We start from the raw sequence: 19174 nt of genomic DNA on the forward strand, positions 1-19174 counted from the left end.
TCACTAATATTGATTCTCTACATCGAAAAAATAGGGTTTCTTTTGTTCTCAGCAGTAGTTTTCCTCCAAATAGTTATTGATTCTGTACAAATCCTGAATTCATCCTAACATGAAATACTGTTCCCACATCTGGGACAATACCTCTAAATCCTTCCTTAAGTTCCTAGACTATATCAAAAGAGGGCAGTCAAGATAACTGTTAATCCTTATCTATAAAGCTCTCTCCACTCTGTCACATAGATGCTTAGTTCGTGCTGCATGCATTTTCTACAGATATTTCATGGGCATTGTTCTTCTGAATTGGCAACTGTGATTGCCTGTCTGTTCTAAACCAGTCTGAATACATGCCTGGACTTGTCCACATTCATTTGCCATTCAACTCCAAACTCACCAACATTTTTTCTGCCTGATTTATACCTTCTACTTCTGTTCTTTGGAACAATCTTCCTTCATGTGTGTTTCCCAAAAATTAAAATCTACAGAAATTCAAGTGTAATGTTACCAAGCGAGTATCTTCTGTCTTTTCAGCTTTCAACCCATGCACGGTAATAAGTACTAAGCATTTTTATACCTTTCATTTATGGTTCAAAAAATAATAATAATAATAATAAATAAAATAGAAAATAAAAGAAAGAAAAGGGAAAAAAATTTAAACACATTAGCCATTAACAGTTAAATAAATGAAAACTTATGCATAAAGTTTATTGCATTAAATGATAAACCTTTCACTATACTCAAATTGATCGGTGCATAATAAAACAGTGAATTTACATATTAGGCTTAAACATTATATGTGCATATCTATAATGAATGTAAATCCTTCCACACCAGCACAGACTTCAATTCAGAATGCTCCCCCAAGTAAGCATAATGAATTTGAAGGTGCTGATGAATGAAGATGAAGAAATGTCAAATAAGACATCATTTTACAGATAATGAACTGAAAAACTTGTATGAAACTTGGATCAACAACAATATTTTTAAGCTCTAGGTTAAAAGAATCTTTTAATAACTCATTTTCTTGGTACAGATAGAGAAAAAGGATTCATTCCTTCTATGCCAAGGAAGACCTTGTGTTCTGTCCTAACATTAATGGTATAATTAATGCTTTTGGAGTTACATAATCTCCATCCAAATGGAGATTCTTAATTGATTGCATGATTACTATCTTTACCCTGTAGTGGTCAGTGAAAATATGAAATTCTTCTGTGCCCATGATAATTTGAAAAATCACTAAAAAATAATTCAAAATTGTTAATTTTTTTTATGCCACCTAAATAATTTCAATCTTTTCTGAACACAACTCTGAAAAGTCCATATTAAAAACTTATATCTTTAATTAATATCTGAAAATTAAAACCTACTCTGGACCTGTCAAGAAAGCGAATGCAAATTTAAAAACAGCACCCTTCACAAACTATGTTTTGATCCAAGTAGCATGCCTCACTAACAGCAGTGCTTGCTGCATGAAGCATGAAGGGTGCACATAATCAGTTTGATTCCAGACAATGCATTAATATCACGAAGCCAGAGGGCATTACTAATTGGAGGAAAGTGGGCAGCACAAGAACAAAATTACTATCAGTATCTCTTTGTGAAATATGTCAATCAACTTGTGCACATAATTAGGTTTAATTTAACTGCAAATTTTTACTAATTGTGTGATAATTATCACACAATTCTAGAATTTTCTATGACCAATTAAAAGAAACCATTTTCAATAACAGGTATTAGGAGTTTCAGTTGTGTAGACAGAGTAAATGAATTCAGCACAAATTGCTGTCAGCCATGTGGGATCGAACTGACCACATGCAACAAACACAGAGTTAAAAGGAGTTCAGCTGCACAAAAGAAAGATTGTTTCTTTCAATTTTAGCACTTACTGAATTAGAAATATATAGCTATAAAAGGGCTAACCTTACACTTGGAAGCAAAAATGAGCTAATTGTTTATGCTGTGTAAATTTCATACTTAAATGATGCTGACTAAAAACTTTTACTTTCTGTGGTCAATGGGAGGCATCAGAGACACGAAATATCTCATATGTTAAAAACAGAACTGCAGTAATCATCATGTGATCTTACATGAAAGTGATACTGTTTTATAATAAGCCTAAATCAGTTAATTGTGAATAAAAGCATTTTATCTCAAAGTGGCATTCCTACTCCTAAACATTTCAGAGTTCAATTCATTTTAGAAATGAAAAGCACAGAGGAAAAATAATTATAGTCACTAAAAGAACAGCTTTCCAGAATTAAAAAAAAAAAAAAAAAAAACCTCTCAACTTATCACTTACAAACTAACATGCATAAAATGATCTGATCTGTTTTTCTTATTTTAGATCATGTTTGGACTCTGATTTAGGACTCTGAACATTATTGCCAACAAACAGAAGAAATTTTGAAATAGTATGCTTATTTGAAAGATAATAAGATACTTATAACACTTTATTATTTAAACAATTTGACAAAAATGTGTTATGCTGAATGTTCATCTAAACAGGGGCAATCAAACTCAGAATTGCTTGGTGCTGCACGGTTCTGGTGTGCAGGCTGCACTAACTTGCATGAAGCACATCACTGGCATTACTGAGAAATACATTAAATAATTTCTTCATGTATTTCCCCTTCAACAAAACCATGTAATCTCATGACCATCAACATTTATGATAGTTCTATAAGTTATGGATTTTATTTAAATCTTATATTAGTATATCTCCTTTAAGTATCACCATTTATTATTATGGTGGGAATGAAACTTTGAAATTTACAACATTTCAAGATTGTGGGGAGAGGGACACCACTTCAAAGGAGCTGTATGAAGCTCGTGGACCACTAGTTTGTCATGCCTGTTCTAAATAAAAATTTTGGTCATTGATTCTTTGCAATTATTATATCCTGTTAGTAGCAAAACAGCAAAATTTCAAAAAATTTATTTCTCTAAGGATTTGAGAACTGTTTTCGATGTTGAATATTCTAATACCTTGCTCACTTTAAATAAGATAGCATGCAATCCTTTTAGTTCATTAACACTTTTAGCTACACCTAATATTTTTTGATATTACAATATATAAAATAAAGCAGCTGAAGACACTTTATCCAGTTCTTCAACGTACTGGAAGTGCAGCTGATGACCATAAATGGTGAATCCTGCTTCCTACTTTTTTGTATTGATTCTCTGTAATCCTCTGACAATTCTGAACAAGTCAAATTAGCATCCAATGTTTACATAAATAATAAACTCTGATTATTCTTGGACAGCACACTAATATTTCCCAAATATTTTATTCCTGTCTGTTATTGGTGTTTCCATTTTATTAAATGTCTGTTAAAACCTTTCTTGTTGTGCCATTAGATGGAGCTATTAGTTTAAAATGGACCAAAACCAGATTGAATCATTTTTCCCCTATGCCCTTTGCCATGTGATTTATAAAAGTGATAGTTTCATAATAATTCCTAAAAATAATTAATTATGAACAAAAGCACTTTAACTGGCAATATTATAAACTGATATTACTACTCCTAGGCACTCTAGAGTTCAATTCATTCAGTAATATTCACTCCCGAAAGAGTGATTCAACATAAATTTTTATGTACCTTTTTAAAGATGCTTTGCCCAAAAGTTGCTTTCGATGTTGAAGATGATTTGCTACTAAAGTAACTGCAAATGATGGATCGAGACAGAGTGGCTCAGATGTTGCAAGAAGTAATGCCGATTCCAAGGCATGCCTATCTTCCCAAGTCCACCGCTGACTATCATTAGTTAAAAGCCCTACATCACATACCAGCGACTAAAAGAACATAAAAAGAATGTATAATCATTTATACAGCTCTATCATAAATCTCTAATTTCAACACAGAAATACAAATGGCACTGAATAAGGTGCTTTCACAATTGCCCTCATAAGTAAATTTTTAGATATAATACAAGAAATGAGACTATTTGCAATGAAACCATGACACACAAAACTGATTAATAAGAAAAATTTCCCATTTATTAATAGGTGCTGATCATGGCATAAATCTTTTACCGCACCTTGGCTACATATAGAAAATGTATTTGTACTAACTTATACTGATGGTATAAATTGTAATACAATATCATTATACTAATATATTATCTATAAAATAAAGAGAGAATCACCTTATTCTGCATGGAGAAAAAATTTCTATTTCTTTATAAAATATATAATATTACCTGGGTTGTAGGTTTAAGTAGTACATGATGATAATCACAAGTGGAAGGATTTGAAGACCTTCGATAATCTCTAACTTCTACGATAACACATCCATTATAAAAAGCGCTTGCCTAATATAAAAAAAATTGTATTCTGAAATTATTCTATATATTTTAAAATGGTATTTTCAGTATTCAAAACAGTATATTAAAATTACTCTAAAGTTAAAAGGAAAATGCCTCATTCCATGTATCATAATTATAATAGGGAACCAACAAACTGTAATTACTACTACTGCACAGTTTATAGGTACCAAAATGTTGTTGTTGTTGTCGTGGAAATTTTACAGCACAAAAGCAACGTAGGCCATAATGCATTTAACCTGTGGTAATCAGATAATCGAAAGGTCTTTCCAGCACTTTTCCTATCTATCAGAAAGTCATGAAGTATGCTTTAATGTCCAGATATATTATATCTGGTTGTGTTCAACTATCAGTAGCAATCCTTATAGCATGTTCTAGAGTTGAATGGTTTGTGGTTGCTCTAGAAAATTATTTGTGGTTGTGGTTGTGGTTGCTCTAGAAGCCACAACGAATGTTATTCTTTTTGTTCTTCAGAAAATTTCTAATTTGTAAACATTATAAATTCAATCATCTTTGCCAATGTACTGGATTAACATACTGACCTGCATGAAGATGGAAATACTTTTATTACTTTTGGAAACATTAAATCTGTTTCTTTTAATGAAAACCCCAAACATGATAGGTATTAGAACCTAGTAGTTAGTACCATGCATGTGGTGAAGGCCAAGAGGATGAAAGATATGTGTTGACATTAGCCTTGAATTTTTGTAGCTTATAATTTTCAGGAAATACAGGTGAAGAAAGATTCTAGTTCTAGATCCATTTACAACAGTGAAAATTTTGTATTCATTCATTTTACTTATGCTCTCAGAGCCTTAAACACCTTAATCAAGTCCCCTCTAAGGTGCCTAGTTTCCAAGCTCTGCAACCCACATATTCGAAGTCTTTCCTCACATGGACACCCTTTTTGCCGATCCCACCAGGCGAGTTACCCATCTTTGGACCCTTTCAAGAAAAACAATGTCTTTCTTTAGGCGTGGTCTCCATACTTCAACACAGTATATCAAGTGTGGTCAAACAATAGTCTTATATAATGGGATTATGAAGTCTCTATCTCTACTAGCAATTGTTCAATAAATCATCGATAGGACACCATGGGCCTTCCTTGCAACCAACCTGTCTACAATGCTCGGAGAACTTCATGTCTGACCATATCGTAACACCCAAATCCCTTTCCTCCATTACTGGCTTTAGTTCAATGATAAATGTATAAGGTTACTATTCTCCAGATGAATACCTTACACTTTGCTGGATTAAAGCATAGTTGCCATTTTTCTGACCATCCCTGAAGTCTATCTAGGTCACTCTGAAGAAGTTCTGCTTGGTGGTGATTATTAACTACTCTACCAATCTTTACATCATCTGCAAATTTAGACATCAATCCCTCTACCCTTCATCAATGTCATTTATGAAAATCAAAAACAACAGTGGTCCTAATACTGATCCTTGGGGAACCCACTTCTTACATCAACCCAAACTGAGGAATAACCATTTATCACAATCCTCTTCTTCCTGCCGGGAAGCCATTGTGCTATCTAGCTAAGGATTTTCCCTGTGATTCCAACCTGTTCCAGTTTATAAAGTAACCACTCATATGGGTCAAATTCTTTGCTGAAATCCAAATAAACAATGTTGAAATTAATCCCTAAAGCTCTTCAGTGACCCTGTCGAAATAGCTAACCAGATTAGTTAAACACGATTTTCCCTTTACAAAGCCATGCTAAGTATCCTTTAGAATTCCATTTCTGTCTAAATGATCCTAAATTCCACCCTTTATCATTGTTCCCATGATTTTCCCTACTACTGAAGTTAGACTGACCGGCCATAATTTCCCACTTCACTCTTAGAACCGCCCTTATGTATTGGAGATACATTGGCACTTTTCCAATCCAACAGCATCACTCCCGAGTCCAATGATGCTCTCATAATTAGCCTCAATGATTCAATGTACTCACTTGCTGCCTCCCTTAATGTTATAGGGTATATGCTATCAATCCCAGGAGCCTTGCTGGTCTGTAGGCTCAAAAGATTTTTCATTATATAAACGTAAAATTTCATCATCATTAATTACATTTTTGTCAACTTCACTCCCATTATTTCTCATTGACACAAAGGGTTTTTCTTCTGTAAATATCGATGCAAAGCAACTTCAGCTGGGTATCTAATACTATCTCACATCCATTACATAAGGGTACGATCTGGTTTGTCCTTCTCTTCTTTGCATTTATATATATGAAGGATTCCTTATCCCCACTCCTTGCTCTCTTTGCCAGCCTAACCTTTTCTGTGTCACAATTACAGATCAATTTTTCAGCTGTTATAGGCTTCAGTACCTTTTATTGCTCTGTATTTTTCTGTTGAAGTAACCTGGCAGCTTCCTTATTCATTGAAGAGATCTTATGTGTTTCAATTGTGTCTGAGACCTTAGGTGTTTCAATTTTAAATCTTTCTTTCTTTTGGAAAAAAGAGTTTTCCTAAGTCACATCTTCCTGTGTGACTAATTATAATATCTAATCATCAGGTGCATCTGTTTTTACATCCATTTGTTTTGTAACAATATATTCCTTAGTACTGCATTAGTTTTTACCTGTACCTGGTGTAAAGAATTCATATGTATGGGGAATCTCAACTTGTAGCTTCATTGTATTTAGTTACTATTTGGGAATAGGACAGTTTGTTTAGGCAGTGAAAAAAGTGAGCCCAGGCCATTTTCCTTGCTACATGGTATACTTTCTCTCTTATACGCTTGTAATGTTTTTAACTTGTAATGTTGCTAATTACCAAATATTCTCTAGTAGAGTGTGTGGGGGGCAGTGCAGTCACCTCTCATGTTTTTGGACCTACATTTTGCATGTATGAGAGCAGCTCTACATGCTGCTTAGAGTAACCACAATTTTCGCACTTGTAACATCTGAGTGGATTAGGTATGTACAGCCTGACTTTTCAAATGATCTGTTTGGGCAGTCTTTGGGAGTCTTGGTGTGCTGAATGAGAAAATTAAATTCTTATTTGGTAAAATTTCCTTCCTTATGCCAATTCTTTTCATACTTGTCCCTCCTTGTTCTTTAAGTTCTTCACTTATTTCTTCCTTTGATATACGCAAAAGTCCCACTCAGGAATGATTCCTCTTAGGTTGTTCAGGATATTTTAGGGTATTATTATTACTAGTATTGCAGAAATGTTCACTTACATTTCTTTGTTTCTACACCAAATAAGGATCTCCAAAGAGAGGTCTGAGTGTCATTAAGGAATGAGGGCCTCAAGTTAATTATATAGCGATAGCTTAATTTTATCAGTACTTACCTCAGTGAGCAATGAGAGCCTTAATTATCTGGTTAGAATGGAATTTTTTATGGAGGGCATCTGTTTTAAGAAACAAATAAATTTAATTTTACCAAAAAAAAAAAGGATCAATTAGAAGATTAATATCACATATACTAATATAGGACCCAAAGACAAGCAACTCAAATGGTGAGATCAGCAGAAGGACGACCATAATAGGAAAGACTCAGATTATGTGTGGCTACAGAGCTTGGCAACCAGGTACCTCATAAGTGACCTTATTGAAGTTTACAAGCCTTTGAGAGCGATTTGTTAAATGAATTAATGTGGAATTCTCAGTGTTATAAAGAATTTATAAAGGAAGTTAGGCAAGCAAAGGCAGATTATGAGAAATCTTTGTTAAAGGCTGGAAAGAGGAACAGCAAAGACTTCTTTATTTATATAAATTCTAGAAGGAAGGGGATGAATCAGATTGGCCCATTTGATATTGGTGGTTCTATTGTTGATGATCCTGCTGAGATAGCTGACAAACTGAATGAGTATTTTGCATCTACATTCATCCATGAGGAATTTTGTAGGGAACTGGAGGCCAGTAGCTTATCAAACTCTAGCAGACAGCTAAATGATTTTGTAATAACTGAGAGCAAAGTGGAGGAGAAATTGTTGAAGTTGAACATAAGAAAGGCACCTGGGGTGGATAGGATCTATCCAGTTATATTAAAGGAGGATGCAAAGGAAGTAAGAAAACCCTTAGCCATAATTATGAGAGCTTCCCTGGACTCAGGGGAGGTACCCATGGACTGGAGATGTGCAAATGTGTCCACAATTCACAAAGGGGATCAAAGGGTGACACAAGTAATTACAGACCTGTTAGTTTAATTTCTGTTTCAGGGAAAATAATGGAGTCACTGGTTAAAGCAGCACTGTAGGATCATCTAGGAAAGACTGCAGTTATAGTTCAGACACAGCATGGATTTGTTAAGTGGAAGTCTTATCTGACCAATTTGATTGGTTACTATGATGTGATCACAAAGGAACTGGATGCAAAAAATAACTTTGATATCATATACTTGGATTTTAGGAAAGCTTTTGATACTATTGCACATGGAAGACTACTGTTCAAATTGGAGCAGTATGGCATTAAGCGCAAATTGCTGCTATGGATAAAGGAATGGTTGAATGAATAGAAGACAAAGAGTGGTAATCAATGGATACTGCTTTTTGTTGACTAATGTTATTAGTGCAGTCCTACAGGGTTTGGTATTGGGTCCATTGTTGTTTTCTGTATTTATCAATGATATTGATGAAGGTATATCAGGGTTAATGTCCAAGTTTTTAGTTGTTGTTGTTATTTGGTTTTTAGGAGCATTAGCAACTAAGGCCATATTACTCCGGGGATATGCGGTGGTCATACCCTGACCTTTCCGCATCCTCCGTATTTGGTGGTCACGGGCTTGAACCCTGGTCTAATCAAGAAGCATGTGCTACGCACTGCCGCTCCTACCCAACTGGCTATGGAGGCGCCCCAAGTTTTTAGAGAAATACAAAGGTGGGCAGGGTGGGCAAATGACAGTAATGACAGTGCATTACTGCAACAGGATCTAAAAGGGTTCAGCAGATGGGCTGAAAAGGTGGCAACTGAAGTTTAACATTGACAAATGTAAAGTACTGCATATTGGTAGCAGTAACCCCAGAGTAATGTAACAACTGTGTGGTACTACACTCAGGGCAGTGCAGTGTGAAAAAGACCTGGGGATAATTGTGCAGTCAGATATGAAGTTTTCTGAGCAGTGCAGACAGGTTGCAAGAGTAACTCATGGTGTCTTGCCAATGATATACAGGAATAAGGAGGTGATTATCAGGATACAAGGATAAGGTGATTATCAATCACCTCCTTATCACTGTATCTTGTATAAGGCAATGGTCAGGCCACATCTTGAGTGGCCTGACCATTGCCTTATAAAATGTGACCTCTAGAGCATACAGCTCTAGAGGTCACATTTTAGGAAAGATGTAGAGTTGGTAGATGAATACAGAGAAGGGCAATAAGATTGGCAAATGGAACAAAGGGTTGCTGTTACCAAGAAACGCTTAAGTTCTGCAAATTGCAGTGACTGGAGACTAGGCACCTGCGAGGTGATCTGATAGAGCAGTGGTTTTCAACCGGGGTGCCACAACAACAACGTTCTTGGGGTGCCGTGTAATTTGGGTTTAAGTTACTTAAAGTTATTATTATTATTTTTTTTTAATTTATATATTTATTTCATTATAAAAAGGGTACAATACAATATCCATTGTACCGTATCTTTTTAATTTTGTGGTGATCTATAATTGATCTTTATTTAATACCTCTATATAAAGAATAAAATTATTCTATAGGTATATATTAAAAGGTCGAAAACCACTGTGTTAGGTATTTCTTTTGGCCTAGAGGTGCCGTGAAAAAATTACTGGGACAGTAAGGGCACCATGAACTGAGAAATGTTGGGAACCTCTGTGATAGAGGTTTATAAGCCTTGAATGGTTTGAGCAAGCTCAGTGTTGATGGAATTCTTGCTCTTTCTCAGATTACTCACCTGAGGGGACATAAATTCAAATTTAGAAACGACAGTTGTAGAACAGATGTGAGGAAATTTGCCTTTAGCCAGCGGGTGGTTGATTATTGGAACAAACTTCCATCTGTCGTAGTGGAAGTTGACAACTTAAATAAGTTCAAAGCAGAACAAGACAAACATTTGGAATGAACGGATGGGTAAAATGGGAAGGGGTTTGTTTTTTTTTTTTTTTGGCTGATGCTATATAAGCTTGCTTTCTTGCATCATATGCTTCTACTAATGCTAATTCTAATGCCAGAACTAGGGGTGATAATTCAAATTAAAGGGTTTGAGGTTTAGATTATATTGTAGGAAGTTTTTTTTCAGCCAGCGAGTTGTTGCAAGAACAAGTTGCTCTTGCAGGTAGTTGAGGCTGACAGTTTGAGTAGTACAAGGGGTCAAGTGGATAGTTACCTGTGTGAGGAGGGAAGCATATAATTTGTTTTCTCTTATCTACTTGTTTTTTTTCCTTTTTCTTTCTTTTTTTTTTTTTTTTTTTGCCAATGCAGCAAAAGCCTGTGGCTTTTGCTGCATTGGCAAAATTATTTTTAATTTCTTTTAGCACAAATATGTAATAGTAATAGTATTTGCCATATAGTGCAGCAAAAGCCTGTGGCTTTTGCTGCACTATATGGCAAATACTATTACTATTACATGTTTGTGCTAAAAGAAACTGTCAGGCAAGTTAAATATGAAAAACTAGCACAAAATAAATACTGTATACAACAACTTTTATTTCAAAAAATCTTACCTGAGATCTCTCCAGTAAATCAACTAGAAGCGGAGGGAGCTAAAAACAAAAAAAAGCATGCAACCTTAAAATATTTTCTGACTATTTATATTATTTCGAATTCAAAGTTCTGCATGCTATTGTTATAAACGATTCTTTAAAATAGGCACAACATTTACTTAGTTCAGTTTTATAAAACTTTGATAGTTATACTAGAAATGTAAACCACAAATCAATTATAGGTTCAAGGTATTACCAAGTAAGAGTAAAATTCTACTTACCAAATGTAATATATTTAGAGAATGCTAAACAGAAGCATAGTGCTAACCCTTTACACTTTCATTCTAAAATATCTTTGAAAAGAAACAACTTTTCAAAAATATTTAATTATCAAATGGAATCATATGGAATCACGTGATTGCCATTGTTTCTGGTGGAGATTCTTTTGACTTAAATTACTTCTTGATTTTTGAGTTTTTCTAACATTTACTCTTCAGATACAACTAATAAATCCCAGACTGAGATCACTCCTTTAGAGGTGTTTAGTGATCTGTGGGGTGTCACAGTTACTGGTAAACCTGCAAAGAGATTGATGCTCAAAAGTCGCTCAGAATGTTTGGCACTGGAGGTCTCAATAAGAATATCTCCTGACCTCAGTCTCTTGACGGACTTGGAGGATCCAGTTCTACTTTCTAGTTCCTTTTGGACTCTGAATGGTGAGAGTTTGTCAACTGCATTTTCACCAGTTGAGTGAATGATCAAGAAAGTTGGAATTGGATGAGTCTCTGTCTCAGTTTTCTGGCGTTTGGAAGTTCCTGCAATGGAACTATCTTTCTTTTTAGATGTCTGGGGTGTGTCTGGCAGCCCAGATAAATCATAGTTTGATTTACTCATGATGTGCTCTTTTTGGCCCTGGGAGATTACCTTTTTCTCCCAGGTTACCAGCCCTGTCACGTGGAGACAAGAGTGGTGCCACCTAGTGACCCAAGCGAAGGGAAGGTTAGTATGTACTAAAAAATAAAAAAGGGGGGTTAAAGAAAGGTACTTTCTTTTCTAAATTATACTATTTGAATAGATCTATTTAATTCTAATACTCAAGAGTTAACGGACTTGCAAAACTCAGGAGAAATGTATTTATAGTAAAGCTTACCAGATAATCACTATGAAAAAGCACTGTGGTCACTAATATCGCTTGACACTTGGGACCACTCTATGGAGGGATTGTGAAATATCTATTTGGGTTTATATAATAAGCCAATTTCTAATGATCTGTGCACAGGAGGGTTCTCTTGGCTTCTTGGTATGTGACACAATGTTCTGCTTTATATCATTGTATCTGCTTTTCTCATTTCCAACATTCACAGTTGTCTGAGTAGGCAAAATAGTACTCCCTTCACAGTTTGGACATTTTGGATTTTTGGCCTGGCAGTTCTGACTAGCATATTCCTCAGATTTACAGATGGAACAGGCAGCAACTCCATGGCATGCCATTTATGAATGAATTCAAATGCATATTTTTGGCATTTGAAGCAACAAGGGATTCGGAATGTATGATCTGATGCTATAATTTAAATAACTGGCCTTGATTAAGATAGGTGGTTTGGAAGTGTTAAAGGTCAGAATGAGATTTCTGGTTGGAGCAACTGTCCCATCTCTAGCTACTTTAATTCTTCTCACAGTTATAACATGTTGTTCTTCTAACTCATTTTTAATTTATTCTTCAGAGAAGTTGATAAGGTTCCATTCAGAAATTACTCCTTTTGATATGTTCAGGGTATTACAGGGAGAGACCATTACTGGAATTGCACAAAATATTGTCATTTGAAAGCCATTTGGCGTGTTGGTGTATTGGGTCAACGAGAATACAGCTAGATTTAAATCACCTGACATTTTTGGGTGTTCCAGCCACACTTTCTATACATTTCTGGATGAAAAATGGCAACAAGTTTCCTAATAGTTGATCTGTCATAAAATGAAGAACTATAAATGTAGGCAAGTGATGCAATGTCATGTCTTTTGGTAGCAAAGGTGTCATTATCCTCATTCTTCCCATTCAGTAGTGTTAGATCTTTGGGATCTGTGATTGTGATGTTTGGTTCACTCATGTATGCTTCTTTTGGCCCTGGGAGTGAGATCTTTTCCTCCCAGGTTTCAAGCCCCACCATGGGGAGGTAAGAGTAATGCCACCTAGTGACACAGGCAGAAGTACATTAGTAGTTAGTGGGGTTAGTGTTTAAATAAGAAAAAGGTGTCTTTCCTTTCTTCAGCATTAGCACAAGATGCAAGCAAGCAAGATTATACAGCATCAGCCAAAAAAAAAACCCTTCCCATTTCACTGATCCATTCATTCCAAATGTTTGTCTAGTTCTGCCTTGAATTTATTTAAGCTATCAACTTCCACAACAACAGATGGAAGTTTTTCCAGCAATCAATTACCCACTGGCTAAAGGCAAACTTCCGCACATCTATACTACAACTAACTTTCCTCAGTTTGAATCTGTGCCCCCTCAGGTGTTTAATTGGAGCAAGAGGAAGAATCCCATCAGCACTGAGCCTGACCAATCCATTCAAGGCCTTATACACCACAATCAGATTGCCTCGCAGGTGCCTAGTCTCCAGCAGCTGCAATTTGCAGAACTTAAGCCTTTCTTCATAAGAGCACCCCCTTTGTTCCCATCACCAGTATTGTTGCCCTTCTCTGTACTCATTCTAGCAACTATACATCCTTCCTAAAATGAGACTTGCAGACCTGTATGCAGTACTCAAGGTGTGGCCTGATCATTGCCTTATACAAGGGGATAATCACCTCCTTATCTCTACTTGCAAAATTCCTGCATATTATTGACAAGACCCCATGACCTACTCTAGCAGCCTGTCTGCACTACTCAGAAAACTTCATATCTGACTGCACAATTACCCCACAGGTCTCTTTCATTTTCCACTACCCTGAGTGTAACATCATCCAGTTGGTACATTTCTCTGGGGTTACTGCTACCCATATGCAGTACTTTGCATTTGTCAATGTTAAACTTCAATTGCCACTTCTCAGCCCATGTACCCAACTTTTTTAGATCCTATTGCAGCAGAATACTGTTATTAACAACCCAGCTAACCTTTGTATCATCTCAGTTAGCAACTTCAACAGTTTCTCCTCCACTTTGCTCTGATGGTGAGCAGTATCCATTGATTACCACTCCCTTCTTTTTCCTACTCAACCATCTTTTTATCCATTGTAGCAACTTGCCCTTAATTCCATTCTGCTCAAATTTGTACAGCAGTCTTCCATGTGCAACAATCAAAAGCTTTCCTGAAATCCAAGTATATGATATCAAAATTATTTTTTGCATCCAGTTCCGTTGTGACTACATCGTAGTACCCAATCAAATTGGTCACACAAGATTTCCCCTTGACAAACCCATGCTGTGTCTGAATTATTACTGTTGTCTTGTCTAGATGATCCTGCAATGCATCTTTAACCAGTGACTCCATTATTTTACCCGGAACAGAAGTTAAACTAACTGGTCTGTAATTACTCGTGTCACCCTTCGATCCCCCTTTGTGAATTGGGAATACATAAGCACATCTCCAGTCCATGGGGACCTCCCCTGAGTCCAAGGATGCTCTCATAATTATGGCTAAGGATTTGCTTAGTTGCTTTGCCGCCTCCTTTAATATAACTGGATTGATCGCATCCACCCCAGGTGGATGGGATCAATCCAGTTATATTAAAGGAAGCAGCAAAATGTTTAACTTAGACAATTTCTCCTCCACTTTGCTCTCAGCTATTACAAATCATTTAACTCCCTGTTAGAATTTGATGAACATCTGTCCCTCTCCTCCTTGAATAACTCCTCATGTGTGAATGTAGATGCAAAATACTCATTTAGTTCAACAGCTATCTGAGAATGATCTTAGGAGCTTTTGTGCTTATACTTTAGATCTTTATATACTAGAGAATTTGCTTTAAATTCTAATAATATATAGCATTCTCTTCACTACAGAAATCACCTTACATTCACAGAGAAGTCGCCTGATCACCAGAAAGGCATGGCACTCCGAAACCAAAAATTCTGTATGTGATGGCAAAATGCAGATATTTTTTGATCATGCATCAAAATAGCATACAAAATTTCTGTACAACAGCTAAACAACTTAAAACGATAAAATTGTCAGAGGCCTGTGTGACTAATGATGGAGAACTAAAAGTTTCTTGATTCTCTAATTCACATGTGAAGCATTAGGCAGATGTAACACACTTAGCAACTTTTTGGTTGTGTCACATTTATAATTAACAATGTTCACCCTTTTGTATTCAGTGTGAAAAAAAAAATTCAAAGATTGTTCATTTGTAATGATAGAATAACATCATTGAAGGATATGATATAAAGTGCTATGTACAGTAAGCTGCAGAAATTATAGAAATTCTTTTTTCATTTTTTTTTTACTTGAAATCTAATAAATTTTAAGATCTAGCAAGAACCAGTTGGCAAAGTTTCAGGATCCAGTAAGTTTGACTGTACAATATAATATAAAATCATTTATACTAATTTATGAGAAACTGCATATGCAAGTAAAATTGTATGATTATTAAATAAACAGGAATTACCTCTTCATTATCAATATACTGCAACAATTCACCTTCCTGAAAAAAAAATTCATACAATAAGTATTATTACTCATACAAGTTTAACTAAACTATGCATTAAAAATGTATAATAACCTTTAGAGTGTAAATAAATAAGCTTTGCTGTACTCAAACTGTAACCGAGTAGAGGAAGCAATATAGCAATTTTAAACTATTTTTAAAAAGAACTGAAATTAATTTTAGACCTTATTTAAAAATATATACATTAGTAAAAATGGTACTGGATAACATATATGGGCATAAATTTTACACACAGTGGATCAAGCCCATATGCTTCCACAAAGAATGCATAGCCCATTTATGTCTTGTGCTAGTATACTGGCTGCCAAAACAGTTACAATGAAGTAAAACATCCTCCATCCACCAGAATATACACTGAGTGATCACTGGATTATGACCACCTACCTAATACCATGATGGGCCACCATTCACACAGATGCAACTGCTATTCACCTAAGTGTTGACTCTACTAGACCTCTGAAGACGTCCATAGGAATCTGCAGCCATGTTGCCTGCAAGGCTTTCCACAATGTCTGAATAGATGACAGTTGCATGTCCATATGCCTCACTTGCTGTTTCAAAACATCTCAAAGGTGTTCAACTGGATTGAGGTTAGGCAAATGTGGAGGTCAATCAAGATGGGTGTGATAGCTTCACTGTGTTCTTCAAACCACTCATGTACAGTGCAGGCCTGATAACATGGCAAATTTATCATCTTGGAAGATCCCATTTTTGTCTGGAAAAAATGAAACATGACATGGCAGGGTGCAAATAGTCTCCTAAGAGTTGCCAGTAGACCTCACCAGTAAAATATTGGTCTATATGCAGAAAAGCATGCCCCATATTAAGCAACCACTGCCATGTGCCTGGATATTGGTTACCATACACAATGGGGCCATCGACTCGTGTTGCTTGCACCAGATATTTGAACTCATTCAACCAGCACACATTTTCTTTCAGTCCCCCAGTGTCCAAATGTATTGTTAACACCACATCATTTGCCATTAACAATGATCATGAGTGAGAGAGGGTGTCTCTTGGATTGTCTGCAGAAGAACCTTATGCATCCGAGTGTGTGACATATTTGTCATTTGAGATATTGTTCTTGCATTCCCCATATTGTATCGTGATGTCAACAGTCACACAGTGACCTGCTGTTGAGCCAGTACAACACGCTGCACCCTTCACTTACCATGAACATCTATTGTGCATAATCCTTTATAGTTGTCAGTGGGAGGTGGTTTGGCCCATTCAAACCCATTCTTTGTACTCTTTAACCACAGTGAGCTGTGAGAAACTGCCAAAAAATGCTGTTTCCAATATGGAAATGCCTGTTGCATGAGTTCCTGGAATCACGCCATTCTGAAACTCCATGATATCTTTATTATGTCCCCTAACTGCTACTTTATCACTTTGATTTGCACAATGAGATGCAAATTCCACTGCGCTAGCATAGGAAGTGTTTGGCTTTTTATACTACGAACTGTACAGCATAGTCCATTACGGATGAGGTGGTCATAATTCAGTCATCACTGACTGTATATAATATACAGTAAACTCTAAATTGTGGATCCTTAGGGAATGAGAGGTGCTGGATTTTAAAATTTTTGGGATTTTATGAGGAATACCTGGTGATTGAGAAATTCTGGAGAGGCACATTTTAATCAATATTAAGCACTAAAAAATGAACTCATTTACATCTGTAAATGAGTTCAATAAAGATGCCAGTGTTTAAAACATAAATAATAGTTGATTTGTTAAATGTAAACAAATGAAAATAAAAAATGTCACAACGATTTTGTCATGAACTGCAATGGCAATTTTAAATGCATGGCTAGTAGAGTATTGGGGAGAAAGATTGTTGTTGTTTAAGGGTTTTAAGACACAAGGGCATCAAAGGCCAAGATGTGTCTTTCCATGTTTTATTTTAATATAAATTAATTTTTTTCAGATTTGTTTGTCAAATTGGATTTGCCGATTAAAATTGAACAGTTCATCTAGATTGGCAGAGTTGTCTAATATCTGTTGAAGAGTAAGTGGATTCTGATTATTGCAAAAATTCTGGAAGCAAAGGAATCTGGAATTTCTGAAACGCAGGTATACTAATAGGATGTGTTTCACTGTAAGCTGAAGTTGGCATTGAAAATAGAGAGGGGGATTGTCATTTTGCTCGGTGAAAATTCCACGTAATTCGTTGGTTGGAGGCATAGTTTGTATCCGTCTGTATTTTGCAAATTATAAGAAAGTGATCACTGTTGTGAAGGTCATTTAGTACTATCCACTCAAGGCTAGGATAAATGGACGAGGAACAAATGGACGAGGAACAAATGGACAAGTCCAGAGCAGAGCTTGATCCTGTGGGCAGGTGGATATACGTATGTACACCGGTGTTCAGCAATGTTAAATGATGGTTATCAAGTACAGCTTCGATAATTCTCCCTCTATGATCTATGTTCGGGGACCCCCCCCCCACGAAGGATGATGAACATTTAGATCACTAGAAAGCATACAGAATGGGGCAGATGGTTTAGTAAATTGTTAAGTTCTGCAGTGGAACATGAAGCGTTTGGTGGAATATAAATAAAGACAATAGTGGGAGTAATGCTAACAACAATACGAATGGTTACTGCTTCCAGAGTAGTGCAAAGCTGGATAGATTTGGAGGGTACATTACTGCAAACTAAAATGGCTACTCCTCTTGCCGGAGATTCAGAACATCTGTCACATCTATATAGTGTGTGTGTGTCCTGAGAAGTGTGGAGTATAATTTAATGACATATGTTTTCTGTAGACAAATGCTTGCAGGATCATGCTGGTGCATTAAATATTTTAATTCATCAAGACTGTTCCTTAGGCCTCTACAATTCCACTGATGCTACAGCCTCTATGCTTTCTGTACAAGAAATGGAGATAAGCTACTAAGAGGTTTCATTGATACACAGTATAAAATCAAAAAAGCAGGCAGATCATGTGAAGAATCATCTTTTTTGATTCTTTTTGTTTGAGATGACTCAAGTTCATGCGAGCACATAGGCTCTACAATCAGTGATATTAATGGATCCATATGATGTTCTGCATTACTTGGGTTTAGGTTAGGTGGACTGGTCTGATCGTTTGGTTTTCCCTCGATCCTGTTTATATTTTTCTCATTTTGGAAAAACTGGATGAGTAATATCCATCTCATCATCAGCATGTAGTAGGAGAACTGCATCTTCATTATCTGACTTTTCATCAATTTCCATAGTTCGATCAGTTGGTTTATTCTGCGTAAGGTGTGCATCTTTCTCCTTTGTTAGCATTCCTGATTTGGGGGCGTTCTCTTGTTGTGGCGTGGATGGTTTTGTATTAGAATTTGATGTACTCTTGCTCTTTGTTGCTGTTAGTGTCTCACCATCTGTCAGGATGGATCTGGTCCATTGAGCAAGAGATAATTTAGGGGGAACTGTAATGTAAGTCTGCGATGAAATCTCTTTAGTGTTTTTGACTGCATTGGAATATGATTTGGAAGGCACTGCATTTAATATCTGTTTATGTGCTTCTTGGTATGATACATTTTTCTCTACCTTGTACTTCAGTATTTTTTCCCCCATTTTCCATGATTCG

General features: G+C 36.0%; 1 protein-coding gene across 2 annotated transcripts in view; it reads right to left on the reverse strand.

Annotated features, from left to right (window-relative positions):
• The window catches only part of Spt20 (transcription factor Spt20 homolog), a 357561-nt gene that overhangs the window by 242747 nt on the left and 95640 nt on the right, over nucleotides 1–19174 (reverse strand). For both annotated transcript variants that reach the window (XM_090388213.1, XM_090388212.1), the window contains exons 6-9: nucleotides 15533–15568; nucleotides 10948–10986; nucleotides 4198–4308; nucleotides 3597–3790 (exon numbers count right to left, since the gene is read on the reverse strand). In XM_090388213.1, coding sequence (XP_090244339.1) covers nucleotides 3597–3790; nucleotides 4198–4308; nucleotides 10948–10986; nucleotides 15533–15568 — 380 coding nt within the window. The remainder of the gene's footprint in view (nucleotides 1–3596; nucleotides 3791–4197; nucleotides 4309–10947; nucleotides 10987–15532; nucleotides 15569–19174) is intronic.

Source organism: Mastigoproctus giganteus, chromosome 2 (genome assembly GCF_048544385.1).
Source record: "Mastigoproctus giganteus isolate SK-2022 chromosome 2, ASM4854438v1, whole genome shotgun sequence".
Lineage (NCBI taxonomy): Eukaryota > Metazoa > Arthropoda > Arachnida > Uropygi > Thelyphonidae > Mastigoproctus > Mastigoproctus giganteus.